General features: G+C 37.0%; 1 protein-coding gene across 1 annotated transcript in view; it reads right to left on the bottom strand.

Annotated features, from left to right (window-relative positions):
• Positions 1 to 2,020: 2,020 nt before the first annotated feature.
• The window catches only part of LOC134668955 (activating transcription factor of chaperone), a 41,867-nt gene continuing 24,364 nt past the window's right edge, over positions 2,021 to 19,523 (bottom strand). The window contains exons 4-5 of the mRNA XM_063526464.1: positions 16,266 to 16,433; positions 2,021 to 3,249 (exon numbers count right to left, since the gene is read on the bottom strand). Of these exons, the coding sequence (XP_063382534.1) occupies positions 2,513 to 3,249; positions 16,266 to 16,433 (905 nt within the window). The 3' untranslated portion in view covers positions 2,021 to 2,512. The remainder of the gene's footprint in view (positions 3,250 to 16,265; positions 16,434 to 19,523) is intronic.

Here is a 19,523-nt window from a genome sequence, read left to right as displayed (position 1 = left end):
TTAAATATTGAATACCAAAACAGACGCAGAAAGCAAAAAGGTACATTTTCAGCGCTTGAATTAACGTATGCATACATGACATGAACCAAAAGCTCTTTGCTGTTCACCGCACGGCGTAAATTAAAAAAAAAAGCGCTACTGAAATTTTATATGACGCTTATCGCGTTATATGTATAGAGAAGGCCTACTGCAATAATCGAAATTTCGTTACGTATCTGCCTCACTATCGCTCTAACTTATTCAAACCGAATGAGATAATTTTTCACTATTCCATTAAACCTAGTTTTCCGTAATCTCCGTAATTTTCCGTAAAACTAATTTTAACTAAGTTTTTTAGTCAAACCGCAACAGTTTTCGCAAAGTGCCTTAGTAAAAACTAGTTTTGGCTAATTGTTAAAAAATGAAATTTAGTAAAAACTAGTTTTTACTAGGCAATGCGTAAGTATAGTTTGCGTAAAAAAAGTTTTTTTTCTAAGGTAACATTATAAAATACTTACATGTCGGTTCTGTGGTTCTGGCGCTCGACGCCGGTGCCGCGGCATGCTCGCTTCGCTTAAAGTGACATTCCATTTCCAACTGCAGCTGCAATACTGTTCATTTTACTATGGAAACGCGTCGTTGTCATTGTCAATTTCCATAGTAAAATGAACAGTATTGCAGCTGCAGTTGGAAATGGAATGTCACTCTTATTCGGCTTCGTGTTGTGTGCGGTGTAATTTTGATACACACCTTTTTAAAGATCGGATCAAAATGTACAAATATTGACAAGTGAAAGCTTTTCCCACTATCTGTAGTAATCTATGGCATAGGGCACGTCGCGCCCTCCCGCCATTAGCAGTAACGCTATATGCATACTTATCATCTGCCTGAGCTGCCCTTATTGAAAAAGTTTTCCTTATTCTCGTGATAAACCAGACAATAAAGAAAATAATCACGAGTAGACACTGATATAAATAGTCATATAAGATGTTGCTGGACTGTGACCTTTATTCGACTTAATTAGTTTATCTATGGATCGACAAAAACTACTTACTACGTAGCAACTTGGTAGCAACTGTCTACAATACTGGAGCGGTGTTCGATTTAGTACTTAGGATAAACAAAAAATATGTAACAAACATTGTTTTATGCATGCCGTGTTTGCCTATATACCTACTTGAATACTGTGAATGCTCTAGCAATCTTATTTTATAAATTTTCATTTATTATAAGTATTTTTTTGTATTGTACCTGTTGGTGAACCTAAATAAATAAGTAAATAAAAGACACTGCGAAATTCTCTTCGCTTGTACTTGTCCGTACCCGTGCATGTATTGGCACGAGCGAGACGCACGGGCGACTAACATCATTCAGATCATTTTGATGCCACAATGTAAGTTTGAATTTGCCTCCCAAATGCTATCCTATAACCATGCCCAAATTAAACCCAATTTATCAGTAAATAAGAATAATCTAACTATAATACTCATCCCTTTTTGTCCTCGGTTGTGTTGTATAGAGATAATAAATAGCTTTCCCGAAAAAAATGCACAAATATGACTAAGTAAAAGATTGATGGACCCTTATCGAGTTATCATACATTAGACAAGATGAACTGCTGAATAATTAATATTCAATTGTTCTATGTTTTGTTTATGTAAAAAATAGAATACATGAAAAGAATTGTAGTAATTTACGTCAATAGCCGTTTAAGGTTGCAATACCGCTATAAATAGATTCAAGTGGAAACACAATTACAAAATCGCACTGCAACTAATTGCTCACGCTAAGATAACCGAGACCTATCCTTGCACGAAAGTTTCCAATCCTTCGACTGCATAATTGCTGTTATTATGGCATTTATTAGGGTCAAATCTGATTTATGCGAATCTCGGCACGGACGTTCAATAACTGTTTGTAAACAGCTACAAGTTAGCTGCTCACTGATAACTGATCATTTCCTTGTTCTATTATAGCATTTATGACGATCACACAGATAATAAATATTTACGTGTCAGGGTCTTCGAGTACAAAAAACATGTTTATTCCGCCGTCGCATTCCATTTATTGCATGAAAATATAAACAGTCAATTAATTAATACGTCAATTTGATAAAAAAAATATGTAAATGCCATTGTACAGGAATAAAAATATATCATTGGATTTAAATTAACAAAATTTTAAATTGTAAGTACATAATGATTGATATTTTCTTACATATTTTCAATACAACGAATGCGACCTATCGTCTAATAGCATGAATGGTGAGAAATTTCGCCTCCTGTGATGTTTCCAAAGGTGTTAATGTACTTATCCCTCGATCGATGAGTGATGAATGCTGCTCGAAGAGATGGGGTTGCAGATACCATAAGCGAACAATAATTAGCCGACTTATGCCTATATGCCTTAAAAAAATAGATTAAACATCGATAATATAACTCCTTAAGATCTTCTTTTGAACGGTATTCATAGAGCGCTCTGTTCGCGCGTTACAGATAGATTTCTTTCGCTTGGGGCGGCGGAGGGGGTGAAATTATTTGATGAGACCTTTGGCCTTGAAGAGGTCGCGCATGAGGCTCTTGAGGTAGCGGATCTCGCGCTGCAGGTCGGCGCACTTGGTGTCCAGCTCGCCGTGGCGCGCGCGCAGCTCCTGCTCCTCGCCCAGCAGCACCTCGATCTCGGCCTTCTTCTTCTGGCGGTAGCGCGTGGCCGCATTCTTGTTCTGCTCCTTCTTGCGCGAGCGGCGGTCGTCGCCGCCGCGCGAGTAGGGCTTTGGGCGCGACCCGTGCGGCAGCGACCAGTCGTCGTCGGTGGAGGAGCGCGGCGACGAGGAGGGCGACGAACGCGGGGAGGCGCTGGCGCTGCCGGCCGACGGCTGCGGCGAGGCGAGCTGCGAGGCGCGGTGGCGGACGAGCTCCTCCACGGCCTGCAGCTCGCGTTCGTAGTCGGCGGGCGCGGTCAGGTGCTGCGGCGACTGCTGCTGCTGCGGCCACGGCTCGTGCGGCGCGGGCGCGTGCTGCGCCTGCGCGTAGCTGAGCAGCAGCTGCGTGGCGGGCCCGGGCGGGCTCTGCGGCGGCGTGAGGTGCGTGAGCTCGACAGCGCCGTACACGGTCTCGAACTCGCGCAGCAGCTCCTCGGTGGGCTGCGGGCCGGCCGCGGGCAGGGGTGCCAGGTACAAGGCCGGAACCTCCACGGGCTCCGCCGCTTGCGTGATGTTCTCGAATATTGGCAGGTCTACCTTCTCCTCCAGCCAGTTGGAGAATATGTTTTCTGTAAAAGACAATTTTCCGTTAGAGACGAATTCGACTTAATGATTATCAAGCTTTTTGTATTAAGCAAAATGTGTCATGTCGCAGGCAAATTGTAAGAATCTGCCGTTTACAAACGGCGTCGTCATTTTACAAACGTTTTAACGTTTACTGCGACATAGGTAGATAACGCAGATTCTGAGTCATATTATGAAATTATAAAGCACCATGAAAACCGACTAAGTACTCGTATTCGTTAAGGTGAAACCTGTTCAGTGTCATTTTTAATTGTTATAGCGAAAAACCGCGCACCGAGCGTATTTTTGCGTTTAAGCATTTTATATTGCTGTATAATTGCACGTTTTCTATTGAAAAATATTTTCGTGGACTCACATTTATAGGTTGTCGTAAAATAAAGTTAAAATTCCCATGCCTCATTTTATATTTACGCGAGCTCCTCTGGACATACCGCGGCTCGTTAATGATTTTTACTTGAAAATATAATTGGGGACAACGGGCAATCCAAACAATCTTAAGTTTCGAAGTCGCTCTCGTTACGTATCGGTTGAAATACAGGATCATGAGTTAATAATCGGTATGCTTAATGACTACTGTGATTCGTTTGTAATTATCGTCTGTATTTGAGACCTCTGCTTGTTTATAAATAGTATAGTGTAAAGAAAATCAATGTTTAGTGACCTCAGTGGCAGGTCACAGCGCGTAAAGGTCGCTCGGTGGAACTGTGTTCCACTCCAACGCTGGTCGCCATGCACGATATCGTATTGTTTACTTTGATAATGACCCTGAAGCAACGCACACAAAAAACTGGTGCACGTACCTACTTTAACTATCCTTTCTTCTTACCAAGTATCGCATTGTAATAAAATATTTTACCTAACAAGCTATACAACTCCCCGAGTATAAACTTGGCTACCTATTTAATTATATTAAAGTTGGCTTTAACTACGCATATAGGAGTGATAAGTCCAAAATGAGGCCGTGCAAACAATTCGGCCGCGCATTTATCTACAAAAGTCAGTTGCAAGGTAAGCATACCCTATTTAACAAGATCTCACGTTGCATGCAACCATAAGCATGTATGTAGTGGGTTGGTATAATTATTAGTATCAACTATTTATTTTGTATGCTTTATCTTTAACTGCTCTACTTTGTACCTACTCTCAGCTCCGATTTAAATTTACTTTAAGCTGTATGTATATGTATACTTACACATACAGCGTTTGTTCGACCTTCAGACTTACTTTAAACAACACGGATGTTTTACTATTGCATTAACGGTATATAAAATGACCTACAGAAACATTATTAATATTAACCTCATTTAATTTAACCAAATCATTAATTAAACCACTATTACAAATATGGCATTTAACAAGTATAAAATTACAAAACTTAGTACTGCCACTGCCTAACACCAAAGTGGTTTTAATCGTCCCTGCTAGTATTTACACAATAGTGAATTCTTTTCAGAGACAATATCGGGCAAGACAACAGAATGTAGTCCATAAATAGCTAACAACGTCAGACGGCGCAAGTGGAGGTGTCGAGTGGAGTAACAAGACTTGTCAGGGTGTATTTTGCATACCTATAACTGTTATTCGTAATTACCTATTCTTTTAAGATTTTGCCGATTCTACAGGAAACGGTGTTCAATGTCCTAAATCAGATACTTTTTAATGTTTTCTCTGATTTCGACACTTAAAGGTTTTCTAGATTCGAGTTAGACCAAGTTAAGTTGACAGCGATTTTGATATCCCAGACTGTGCAAGTGTTATTTAAGCGTCATAATTTCATAATAGTTTGATATACAATAATACTTGCACAGTCTGGGATATCAAAATAGCTGCCAACTTAGCTTGGTCTACACTCTACCTATGAACTCGTAGTATTTACGCTACCAGTATGTAGCAACCCGTAAACAAACCGTGAATAATTTGTATGGGACACAAACATCTCACAATATCATAATTGACCGTCAAGCGCATTCTACCATCAATTGGATTTGATTGGTAAGATTGTCAGTCTGTTAACTAAAGCACGGTGCACGTTTTATATAATATTCGATAAACTTTCTCCTGGTTAACAGATAGTTACGAATCGAGAGCATATTTAATGTTTTTACGATCGTAACAAAACCGGTCGACCGTTGTTTCCAGTTCTGCTGAAATTGTTGTAATGCACATGGAGTGGATGGATTTGGATATGGCAAAAACCGGGCAAGTGCGAGTCGGACTCGCGCACGAAGGGTTCCGTACCATAATGCAAAAAAAAAATAAAAAAAAGCAAAAAAAACGGTCACCCATCCAAGTACTGACCACTCCCGACGTTGCTTAACTTTGGTCAAAAATCACGTTTGTTGTATGGGAGCCCCATTTAAATCTTTATTTTATTCTGTTTTTAGTATTTGTTGTTATAGCGGCAACAGAAATACATCATCTGTGAAAATTTCAACTCTCTAGCTATCACGGTTCGTGAGATACAGCCTGGTGACAGACAGACGGACGGACGGACAGCGAAGTCTTAGTAATAGGGTCCCGTTTTACCCTTTGGGTACGGAACCCTAAAAATCAGAGCCGCCTGGTCACTTGTCTTAGGATTGGTGGGATATTGCCGCGCGAACCGCCGATAACCTTTCTCTTGCGGAGTTCGCTGCCTTCGATAACGTTCTGGGTAGGTACCTACATTTCATCAGAACAACATTTTATGTTGGACCATATCTGTCCCAACCGAACTAACTAGTCGAACCCTCTAGTGTCAATGACTTCATGCTAATCAAGAATGTGATATAAATTTAGTTGTGCGTGTTATTTTATAAACGCGGATGTGTTTTAAAGCAAAACATTGTTGTCGAAATATCTGTAAAACATATCATAACACAACAACAAGTTGACAATTACAATTCCATCATCAAGGCAACATGAATAAAATATGTTTGTTTCGAGACTGGCTTGTCCTTTATGCAACAATATAGAAAGGCGCCGAGTATTTTGAGGTACTTATCAGCGTGTAGAAATGGAAACAAGTGGTCAATAAGTGCGTTTAATTATTGGGCGAGCATCGAGCGAGGTCGCCCTGTGCGCGAACTGGTTATCAGTTTCCACGGGTGCAAGTGTCGAGAGCCTGTCCAATCGGTCGCCTGCGTTCGGTACAAGTATGGTATGACGATGTAGCAAGAGCGGGCGATACACCGCGGGTTCTCGCTACTTAGGCCGCCGGCTAAACAGGCCAGCGCGCGCAATGGCGGCGCGCCACGTGAAATTCCTCGACCGATACACAACACAACCAACATGTTACATACATTCATTTTTATACGCCTCTTGCATACTTAATTTGCATTTGATTGCACGCCTATTTAAAACAGTAGGTATAATTAATACGTTTTTGTTACATATTGCCGTTTCCTAAATCCGTCAGACAAATTAAGGTGCACATAAATAGTGTAGTCAATTTCAATCGTGGTCGATCACGATTGAAAACAATTTAATGTTAAAATCCATTAAAAGCTAATTAACTAAAATAGATGATTATCTTGGTCAAGAGAAGCAAAAACTGTAAACATAGATAATTCATATAACTGCGCACTAATACAAAATGTAACATGGAATGCAACTTAAAAATACGAGTCCATCGAGTCGAGAGGTCAAGAGCGGATTTAGGCCTTGAAACTGCCTTCTCAGCAAACCCTTTCAAGGAATCAAAACAAACAAAGCCCGCTATCAGAGCGAACAACACGTACCAGCATACATATCTGCGAGAGCCATCACGAACTCCAACTTTTATTCAAAAACCGCTTTACGAATCCACAACAAAAATGTCCTTAACAATAGAGTTAAATGATAATACGATATAAAGGCAGTGGTATTCTAAACCGGGTTCCTCAATGTGTGGGCAATGGTCGTCGTTAAAGATTCAACAGTCGATCCCGGGATCTAACGTCTTTTGACGAGCTTCTGTGAGTTGAAGACTATCTCCTTGTTAAAAATGCAACGATAGTGGCACTTCATTCTAACGGCGTCCAGGCTGCGCATGGACGGCGGCAGACATAGGTCGCGAGCCGAGCGCGAGCGCCCGTAATGTTTTTCTCCAGTCGAATTTATTGTCACGGGTGAAACGAGCAAAGTGCGCCACCAGCAGGCGCGTCGCGGCACAAGCTAGCACTGGCGCGCGGGCGCAGCGCGCGGTCGCGCCCTCCCCCCCACGCGGCCTGCAGCGCTGCAGCCACCACCACGTCGGAAAACGTGTTCATTTCCCACTTTTACAAGGGCAATCAACATGCTAAACCGCCTCAAACAAACAACAACAAAACAAATTAACTTCCCATTGTTCAAAATGTTGCATTTAGCAGTCTCGCGACGGGAGCGCTCGTCAATCAAACGCCGGAGGGAGCATCGTTTCCCTGCCACCCTTAATTACACAACGTTTACTTGTTTATCCTTATTATAGCGGAACAAATGACGAGCTTAAAAACGTCTTTTAACCGTCACCTCTACCAAACCTACACGCATACCTACAACTCCGTTCCAACGTGAGGAATCATCTTTAATAAAATTATGACCTTTAAAAAAAAAGAACAGACTACTTAAATCAGTGTATTGTATGGTCTTCATCTGCAGTTCCACTTTATTTGATTATCGAAAACACAAGCGCAAGTTTCTAAAATAAAACCCAACCAACCAAATCACTGAAGGTGTGCCCCGACTAGAAGTGTTTTTCAAATTCCCATCATTAAATCCTGCCGTGATTGCAATGAGACTAACTTTGAAGTATATACCTATCATTTATATAATAAAGAGGTTTCAAAACTGGTCCAGCATCAGTGTTCCCGAAATCAGAGAAACATGTATAAAATACAGATCCCGACGAACTAAGAACCTCCTAAACCTTTTTTAAAGTCGATGAAGTAGTTATTAATATTAAAGCAGAGTTGGGCAAAATGTAATCGATTGACGATTAACGATTAAAATTAACCGACTTAATCGCGAGCAACGATTAAAAGTGACGATTAATTAATTTTAGTCGAAAAGCTCCGACTAATATTGTCACGATTAAATTAATCGTCGACTAATTACCGGCGATTAATTTTTTTAATCGATTAATTAGTTCGATTAATTTTCTCTCGATTAATTTTAGCAATACATATGGTCTTTTTAACCGACTTAAAAAAAAGGACGAGGTGCCTAATTCGTCTGAAACATTTATAAGGGTCAATTTCACCAAACGAGCATTTTTGTCTAATTCCCATGGAATTTTGAAATACCAACATTACACAAAAAAAAATATGCTGAGAATTTGATAAAAAATATAATAAATATTAATTTTCTTATGGGATAAAAATATTCATAAAACTATAAAAGTTATTTAAATTTAAAATTTTGGTCAGGGCACGGGAATTAGTGTGTCCATGGAAATTAGATTTTACTAGGTCGGAAATTAGAACACGGCACGGGAATTGTTTTCTTAACTTATTTTGGTACTTAAAACTATTATTTATGTATATTTTAATCTACAATAATATACTGCAACCATACTGAAGTGGCATCGGACATATTTACCTTCTTTAATTTTAGTTTCGAACGACAAATCTACGAAAGTATGTTACACTAAAAACTACGTATTTGACTAATCCTTTCCTTTATTTTAATGACAACTAATATCTCTTTCTTAGTAAAATGTACATATTTCAAAACAATACTTTGAGTAGTTTCGTAAACTTGTCCGTCTTTACATACAAAACTATTCATTAAAAAGTGTCATTATGTATCTGCATGTAGATAGGTACAAGGTGTATGATCATTTCCTATATGGTCTTATAGGAAATGATACTAAGAAATAAATAGGGCCACAGTGAGAAGAAGTTATTGTGTAAGTTAATCTGAACAAATCGAATATGCTGCCTTCATAAATTAATAACCCAAAAAATTGTTTGAACACATATGAGGTAAGGTGGGGTAAGACTATCACTTGTATGGAATCCTCATACTGTTAGTCTTGCCCCGATCAAAATAAACTAAGTTAGTCTTACCCCGCCTTACTTTACACATAGGTATACGGGGTGTCCCTGCCCTGCGGGAAAATCTTCAAAGTGTAGGTTGGTTAAGTAATTTCTCAAAAATATCATAATCTTCCTAAAAAAAACTTGCTAAAAAAATACCCCCTGGCACTGACTAAAATAACCGACTTGGTTTCACATTACATCCCAAAACTTAAATATCATCTAGTTTAAGTATTTGACACTAAATTAGTGATACTAATGTAGAATTTTTCGTAGGATTTTTCATTATGCTCAAAAGTAGATTCCGGATAGGGCACGGGAGTAGTAATTTGAGCCTTTAGGTATTTTTAAGTGTACTCTAAAAACCAATTAATCAGTGAATTCATATGGAACCCGGTGTGAAAGTGTGGCTTCTTTATGTAAAAAAAAAATGGTAAGTATTATCTGATGCTAGCCCGCGATTTTCATCACGGACAGAAAAAAAATCGTGTTCAGAAATTGACCCATAAATAATATAAGTAACAGACGAATTTTTATGTATGTTCACTTGGAGACTATTAATTTCGACCGTCTTCGATAGGATAGTATCCGTTCGATGTAATTAGTAAGTAATTACTGCATTGACAAGTTGAAACCTTATAGAGAACAACTGATAAGAGGTAAGTAATGTGTTTGCTCTTTCATACACATACGTCGTTCTCTTTCTAATTTTTATACCTGCGCTACAAGCCCTAAACCCTTACCTAGAGATGCCGCGCTAAGTTATCCGCATTATTATAGTAACCAATGTAACCATCTTATACTATTGAAGCACATTTATAACACTGGAATGGTTTTTAATGTGTACGCAAGAAGTTTTGATTTTTAGTTAGGTACATACAAAAATGACCACCAGTATCCTGTCTACTTTCAATCGAGAGTTAATCGAGAAATTTAATCGATTAATATTAAGATTAATTCAATTTCAATCGTATGTTAGGTCGACTAAATTAATCGCGATTAAATTAATCGCCGATTAATTTTGACGATTAACTTTTTTAATCGATTGATTAGTCGATTAAAAAGTTAATCGATTAATGCCCATCTCTGTATTAAAGCAATTAACTTTTAGCTAAATAATATCAAGTATTTTGTTTGAACACATACTGACACATGACAGTCCCTTTTGAATTAATAAAATTATATAAACCGGTCAAGCGTGAATAAAAATAAAGTGATGTTACGAAACTTTGTGCTCTCGATTCCGAATCAAACTTATCCGGTTTTATACTACTTTTTAATAATAAGATATTTTCTGGATTTTGTAGCTATGAAAAACTGAGCCGCAGTGGCTTCGATAATGATCTAAGTTTTAATTAAGTAGTTACCTATACAGAATGATGAACTTTCTGTCAAAAGGAAAAGTCTTGGTTTATAATGACGAAATATATATAGGTAAACCAGAACTTTGGGAGTATTGTCAAGAGGGCGCTCGTTTTGAATTTTATATAGCAACAATTTGTATAGTGGGGACAATGGAAATTGGCAGATGATTTTTGTTTTATTCCAACAACTTTAATAAGTGCGAAGTTTGATGTTTGGATATTTCTTCGGCTTTTGCGCTTAAATGGCTGGCTCGATTTAGATAAAATGAATAGCGTAAAGTCAATAAGTAACGCAAGAGTTATAAGTAAGAATTTATATAGATCATTTTACAAATAAAATTATTTAACGTACCAAATATGTTCTATTCAGCATAGTTGAAATCGGGATCTAAATATTCTTCAGTCATTTTACCCCTGGGAAATTTATGTCTTCTTTTATAACAGTCCACAATTTTTTTATTGTTGGTATTTCTTTTTTCACGCTATAAAATTCGTGAATTTTACAACGTATGACACATAAATCAAAATCATCCAAATGTATTTTCTTTTTTTGTTTTATTTTTTTAGGTTTGGTCGTTTAATTCCGCCCTTACGCCCTTCGCTAGCAATCCGTGATACCGATGCATGCGATACACCTAATACACAAATCAAATTATTACAAGACATCAACCAAATCGTGACGACCTGACTATAGTGACATTTGTCCATAAGTTTGAAACTTACCCGTCAATTCAGATGCTAATTTCGTTATGTTTTCTAATGGAAGAAATTTCTCTCCCGCACGTTTTTTTTTCCAATAAATAACTATATACACTATTTACAACTTTTTGCTTTGTAAAATCTGAAACTTTCGGCATGATTATTGGAGTTTAATAATAATTCACACGAAACTAGAGAAAGCAATGTTTACATTGTCAATATTGACAACTATAATAGAGGATAGATGTTGTCTATTATTAAAATTGTTGCCATTGCTAGAAATTAGTACCAACAAATTTCCGTAACATGGCGCACCCTCAATAGATCCTGGTTCACCTATAGAATGAATCCGTTTCGCTACTACGTCCAATTATTTTCGCTTTTCAAATAATAAAGATCATACACAGACTTTAAAATAATACATACTTAATGACAACTGTAGACAATATATTATATACTTAAAAGCTTGTGTAGATTTAACTTATTGATTTTGTCACTGAATTTAATAAATAAGAATGATAGTATCAATTTATGCGAAGGAAGTTCATATCCCTGATATTTAAATGTCAACTAACGCCCCTGCTTCGCACGGGCTAAGAAATTATACACCTAAACCTTCCTAAAGAATCACTCTATTGATAGGTGAATACCGATATATTCTGAGTTTATAGCGAACCTACAATCAAACACACAAACAGACAGACGCGGCGGAGGATTTTGTTTTATAAGGTGTAGTGATACAAAAATAAACTTCAGGATTTCTCCGGTCCCGAAATCATTATGTAAACTTAACGATCGACTATCTAATATTTAGTATTTATTTAACTTCAAATGTATCTTTTGAAAACTGGCTCTTTCGTAGTATTTTTCCCTATTTCTCCAAAGAAATGTACTGATAAACATTGCCGTTGCGTGACCATAAAGTAAAGATTTATTACTAGGTACATAGATAAACAAGCTGAACACGCGAAAAATATGACGAAGCCAGGGTGAGTAGAGTTAACGCTCCGTAGCGAACGAAACACAACTGTTTCTGTCGCACTAATAAGGAAGAATGATAGAGATAGACAGAGAAAGAGAGAGAGAGAGAGATCACTACCCTACGGAGCGTGAACGATTGGCATCTTGTCTCTCCCAGGTGTGCTAACGCAAATGTGACTGAAATGCGTAGGTAATAAAATAATGTTGCTGTCCGAAGATTATCCCTAAAAAGTACCTGGTTAAGCACTGATCACTGCACCTATATATCAACTTCATGTATTTGTTATGATCGTTATATAAATGGCAAATTTTTGACAGCAGAGGTCCACGCGGTTTTATATTGGCATTTTATAAAAGATACAAGATGCGCCTACGCCGACAAAAAGGCAATCGTGCGACATTCGATATCGCAAGCAAACTATAATTTTTAGCCAGGCGTCTGGCTGATATATTCGTTTTTTTTAGCATTAGAGAGAAGGTAAGTGATCTTGACATGTCTTTTAATTGAAAAACGCTTTTTAAAAATCAGTAACTATTACATAAGAAAGCAGAAGAATATGAATGATCGTATTAAATTCATAGTGCTTACATATCTGCCGTGACTTATTTTTAAAACGTGTTTTTTCATGTGCAAATGCTTATATCTAATGCAAAAAACCGAACTATAAAGAGGGAACTCTTCTGACAATCATTTATAAAGTAAAAATGCTGGAGGAAATAACATTTGTCAAGGTTGATAAGGGCTGATAAACAAAACTTTTCCACATTATACCGACTTTCAACAAAACTACAAACAACCGAAGGGTCACAGGTTCACTGTTATGGAAAAGTTTTCTTTATCAGAACTTATCAATATTGCTCGATGTTATTTCTTCTAGCATTTTTAGTTCATAACTGACTGTCAAAAGAACTCATTCACGTCAATTAATATTATCCCGACTCTAAGTTTGTATCCTAATTTCGCCTAAAAATTCTTACTATTATTTATTATGTGACCTTACACACTTCACCTTAAACTTTTAACTTAAAAGATTTTGGGCCGTTGTTTGTGGTGGTGTGGTTTCAATCGAACTGCAGTTCAGTGCAGTGCTGCAATGTTTATACAGTAGGTATCTTGACACAACTGTTCGATTGAATTACTATTTGCTTACACTTCCATTACAAAAACAAAAAATAACAAGTTAAAAAGCTAATACGTAATTATGAAAATTATTAAATCAATCAATAAGAATTCTTCGCGTTGACAGTCAACCCAATGAACCTGGAGACGTGACGTAAATGTGTACAAAGATAACAATGAAAAGGAAAATCATTTGGTATTAATAAGAATACATATACTAATTATTTCAACGATTCCACTTCATATTCTTGTACATAAAAGAAGCCGGGATTCTGATAATATAACGAATTGTCTTAATTAAAGTCGTAGATACAAAAGAGGCGGGTCACCTTATAGGCTTATATCTTTCGTTTAACAAATCAGTAATATAGTTATCAGTGACGACGTAATAATTAGCAGAATCACGCGTTTAAATGATGTGAACGACATGCTAGTCACCCACAGAGGGTGTGTCAGAACTATCATAACCAAAGTCGACCGAGCGTATCGGCTAACGCTTCAGCAAATAATAAAACATTGATCTCCCGATTATATACGGTCGTTACGGATTGTTAGGTCAAGTTATACTAGGGGTAAGCACACAGCCGAGGCAACATGTTTATAAATTAGAGGGCTGTACTCGCACGGCGTGTGTATGTCCAACCACCAAACCAAACCTCCAAACTTTATCAGGATCAAACTGGTATTAAACCAACTCAATAGAGATAAGTCTAGATACATTTAATAGATAGGCCTGCCACTATGATAGAGGAAAGACGTAATGAATTAGCAATTTTTTATATGGCGATTTTTGGCAACCTGATTAATAACGAGATTAAGATTATGTTACACATATGTTATCCGTTATGTTATCTGTTGAACGCAGATTTCACGTCATAAATAGCTCATCCAAATCGACGACGCGTTTGTTTTAAATTAATTATTATTTATTAAAATACGAGTAGGTACTTAAAGTAAATAAAACTTTCATACAAATTTAAAGCTTTTTCCTACTTGCTTTTAAAATTAATATGTAATATCTGGAAGACCGAGCTTTGCTCGGAAAACATAAAAAACTCAAAGATGCGCGTTTTCCTAAAGACAAGACCTAACTAGATCGATTTATCGCCCCTGAGAACCCCCATAGAGCGGACGGTTTTTCTACAACAGTCCAATGCCTGCTGCCACCGGTTCACGGGTGTCTATTATTGCGCCTGTGAATGGGTTCCAGCAGGCGTTCTACATAACATTAAAGCTCTCTAAGGGGCCTCTACGTGGTGGATCTATATTCTATATCCCCACGCATCAAGCCTATCAAAAGACCGGGATTTATAGGCCCGTGAAATCCAAGAAAATCCAATAAAAATACATTTCGAAAATGATCTTAACCTCAAAGGAAATAACTAACTGTCGCAAAGATATATGCCCGATGTCGTAAGTAGGTACACAAAATAAAAGGTAACTTAACACATTAAATTAATAAAATAACCTGCATGTTCCCCAGTTGGTTTAAGTCTGTTGCTTTTTTGAATCGCAGAATTATGTCCGAATGTTACATAAGAGCTTCCTACAATTAAATATTGAATGAAGTCGGTTAAAAAGCAACTTCCTATTCACATATGGCCGATTAATAAGGACAATGAATAAAAGAACAACAACTGTCAGTACTTGCGCAATGACGTGATTCGACGGTTGTTTTCCCTTTAGCGGGTCACTCCCTCCCAGTTATCGTAGTGAATGTAAACAGCTCGCGTCTCCCGCTCAAGCTACTCGAGCTGGTCAAGTATTTAGGACATGCGATTTGCGTCAGTGCCCGTCATTGCTGTGACGTTCTTAACCGAGGATTCAAAAGATCATAGTTCAACCCTCGTATTTTATCATTTTAAACCTAGTCTTACTGCGGGTAAATGACTGAGTTAGTAAAATATATATATATATCCCAATATTCGCAATCATTTAGTCGTTGAAAATTAGCAGTAGTTGTAGACAAAAGTATTATTTTTTCGGTTTTCATGGGATATTGTAAATTTGAAATAAGATATTATTTTTAACATTTCTGCATATAACAAATGAAGTTACAGAACGAGTTACTATTTTTGCTTGTGTGGCTAACTTTGATACATTTTGAGCTCTAATATTTCTATATTACTGGAAAACTATAGTCTTGAAATATAATAATATGTTATTATATATTGTTTTCTGTAATGAGATGTGCAATAAAGAGTATTTGTATTGTATAATATGTATTCCGTCATTTTACAAGCATTTATTTTATGATGTCAACATCCTGAAACATCACGACCTGAGCAATATAAACAGAAATAATAATACGCTCACTAGTCCATTTATTCCATATACAGTTTAAAAAAACTATTGGGTACGCACTTACGCATATATTTGTCCTATCTATTTTTCTGCATAGTCTAATCAGTATTGATTTGCAACCTCAAAACATTAGATTAAACATGGCCCCGTTACGTAAACTGCACAATATCTAAACTAGGAATCTACAGAACGTGCGTTGTGAGAATGAGTTTTAGAGTTTTTTACTTATTTCGTTTAATAGTCACGCAGTACCTTAGGTTAGTAATGTATTGAACCTCAAAATTCACATGTTTTTTGGCAATACAATACTTCCATAGTTCGATTTTTTAGCATTAGAAATAAGGTAAACAATCTTGATATGTCTTTTAATTGAAACACACGTTTCAAAAATAAGTCACGGCAAATATGTAAAAAGAACTATAGGAAAAGTCGAATAAGCACAATGTTTACGGTTTACTTGAAGATCTCTTTCTTTCAAAGATAATTGAAACTCGATTACCATTCCAACACGTCACGTTCTGCAATGTGTGTAGTATAGCAGTTGTCTGGGTATTTACCTTGTTTGCACTGGCTCTCTAGCTGCTGCAACAGATCGTTGGCGAGCTCGGCGCGGCTGGGCTTGGCCTCGGGCGGCGAGGGTGGATACAGGCTGGACAGGTCGTCCTGCAGGACGAACTCGCCAGATTCGATCTTCGTCGCAGCGCTTGGAAAGCTCTTAAGTATATCTGTCAACAAAAAAAAATGTTTAAATACTTGCCTTACATAAAAATTGTTTTAACGGACACGGAGCACAAAATAAAAGTAAGTCTCCTTTGCAATTTAATTTTCGTAAGGTATACTTTTAGTGTGAACAGCACATTTATTTAAATCACATTAACACATTTCGCCTCAAAGTCCTAAAAGATTAGATGATTAAAAATTTAGGACTATTTTACAAATAAAACATCACCAAATGACAATTAGCTTACGTTGTAAAAAATTCAACTGGAAATTTCTACACAGGTCACAAAGTCCATTATTTTGATAGCAGCACATTTTCACTTCAAAATATTTATTTTATAAATGCAAAAAAATACTAGATGTAGTTATTTAATTTGAATAATACTGGCAGTCGTGTTTAATTAATAAATTAAGCGATCGCTGAATATATCTGGCGAGCTTCAAGGTAATCGTAAGAAGCTTAGATAAGTAATGGACAAAATACAACGGGACTCCAAGAGACGTCAGTATATATATATGAACGTTATCTCGCACGATGTTACGTCAAAGCAACGCCCAGATACAGTGACACTTTAAAATCTTCTGTCATACTGTCATAACAATATTTACAGCTATAGTTTTCGATTTAATGACAAATTTTCGCCAGCTTAGAAACGAAAGCACGTTGTCTGTGTTTTGACTGATGAATAGTGCCATACCTATTATATTTAACAATGTTTCTTAAATCCAGATTAGGACCCTCTTAGGCAGGCAGCAAAATAATAAGTGCCTAACATAATGATCTCGAAATGGTTTACCCCGAAAAGAATTCGTTGAATCGCTGGGTTGGACTTACGTTTACGAATTCTATATACAAGAGATAAATAAATAAATATCTGGGAGACCAAGCTTTGCTCGGAAAACGTATAAAAACTCAAAAAACGCGTTTTCCAGAGATAAGACCTAGCTAGATCGATTTTTCGTCCCCGAAAACCCCAATGTAGCAAATTTAATCGACATCGTTAGAGCCGTTTCCGAGATCCACCATTCCGCCGCCCCAATATATCTATTCTAAAGCAATAAAATTAAAAATAGAATAGATTCAACGTCTATCCACAACCTGCTTATATAATAATATTCGTTATATTGCGGTATTTTGGCCATGTTGCACGCAGGGATACCAGCAATTTGGTACGCCTTGTGGTGGCCGGTAAAATCGAGGGAAAAAGGCCTAATAATGAAGGAGCTCCTTCACACACGGCAAATGCTGTACAAGATTGGTGTCAGGCTAATTTGACAGATTTTTTGCCGAAACATGAATGGCCACCGAGTTCTCCAGACTTGAACGTATAAAATTATTTTGTATGGTCGTACATGCTTTCAAAATTACATGATTATAAACTTATAAACCTGGATCATTTCAAATAGGTTATCGAGCGTATTTGGGACGAAATGCCATTGGAAATGGTGCGTGCTGCGTGTGATTCATTCGAGAAAAAAAGTTAAAGGTGGAGTTATTCCGAAACATTTGTTGTAGATATATTATACATATAAGTGTGCCATTAATAAAATATAATTTTAATTTTAGTAACTATTCATACATTTATGTTATTTAATATTTTACTGATCCGACTCCAATCCTTCGAATTTAACAAAAAAAAATGTTTGAGTATCTTCGCAGGAGAACCTAAGGTGACCCTTAAGAATTAAATTTCAATAAGGTGATATGGTGCATACTTTACATGCGATCAATAATTTAGCAACCGCCTACTGATGGCCATAACCTAAAGCAGCGGTCGGCAACCTTTTAGCAGCCAAGGGCCACATAATAGTTAACGAAGGTGACGCGGGCCGCACTTTGGTAATATTTGTGACTTTAGCAAAAATTGTCGTTCGTCAGTATTACATACAAAATAGCCAGGGAAGCTCGCGGGCCGCAAGCAAGAGTTTGGCGAGCCGCTGGTTGCCGACGGCTGACCTAAAGTATCGAGCATAGTTATGAACAATGAATGACCAGAGGTCAAGACTAATCAGACCAAATAATAAAAGGGTCCAAAAACTAGCCATCTTGTTCTGGACAGCCCTCAAATAGCTTAATTAAACGGTTTTTCAGTGGCCAATTATCCTACTACTCAGTCTTATTTTAAATAACAGAAACGGTACCCTGTTATTTAACACAAGATGTTGCAAGTGGCAAAACATATTTTTATTGGATATAAGATAAACAGTGGAAAGAGCAAAATGAAATCCTAATCAATAACATCGGTCTATAGATGGTTAAATGAAAAACAAATATGTTTTTCAAGAGAATGACGTGATTCGTTATCTGCTACAATCCAGTTGCTAGCTGACCGCCTGTATAAGACACACCCACGAATTCGACCTAGTGATAACTGGATGGAAACTTTACCTAACAATCAAGATTAAAATTTAAATTTAAGATATTAAGTACGTAATTCCTTATCTTCACTATCTCTACTAAAATAGGATTTCAAATCAGTTATATGTCTATAATTAAACATTATCCGTTTTTGTTTTAGTTGTGTTTATATCTAAGATACTAAAATGGTAATTCAATTGTTAAATTAAATGCCCAAGCAATTATATCAATTTTATACTATATGATCGGTCGGCGCGGCGGGAAAAATTAGGGCAAAAGAACTATAGTATCAAGGAAATAAAAACAAAGATTACAATTGATACGAATAATTTGCATTAGTCATTTTCATCATGTTAATTCACATTTTATTTGAAAGCCAAATCTAAGTATTATTTATTACCGAAAGACTTAGCAAAATACAAATATTTGTTCACAGTAAAGATAATTTATGTTATGTTCAACTCTAATCTCCATTAGAATAATAAGTTATAGGTTCAACAGATAGCAATCATGCATAAAGTTCGTGATCACCATAATACATAGCGTTTTAAAGGACAATTCAGAACTATATCTAAGATGCTCGAGGCCAAATATTTTATTCCAATATATAGACGTTGTCTAGCTTGAGCTCTGTGGCTGGCCAGGTCGAACTTTCTCTCAAATACTCTATTGCACGCGTGACAATAAAGTTGGCCAGCGTTGAATGGTGAAAAAGGTGGTTGGCAATGAACAAATA

The sequence above is a fragment of the Cydia fagiglandana genome, chromosome 11 (genome assembly GCF_963556715.1).
Source record: "Cydia fagiglandana chromosome 11, ilCydFagi1.1, whole genome shotgun sequence".
In the NCBI taxonomy this organism is placed as follows: Eukaryota; Metazoa; Arthropoda; class Insecta; order Lepidoptera; family Tortricidae; genus Cydia; species Cydia fagiglandana.
The sequence above is the reverse complement of the archived record's forward strand: the minus strand, read 5'-3'. Positions and strand labels throughout refer to the sequence as shown.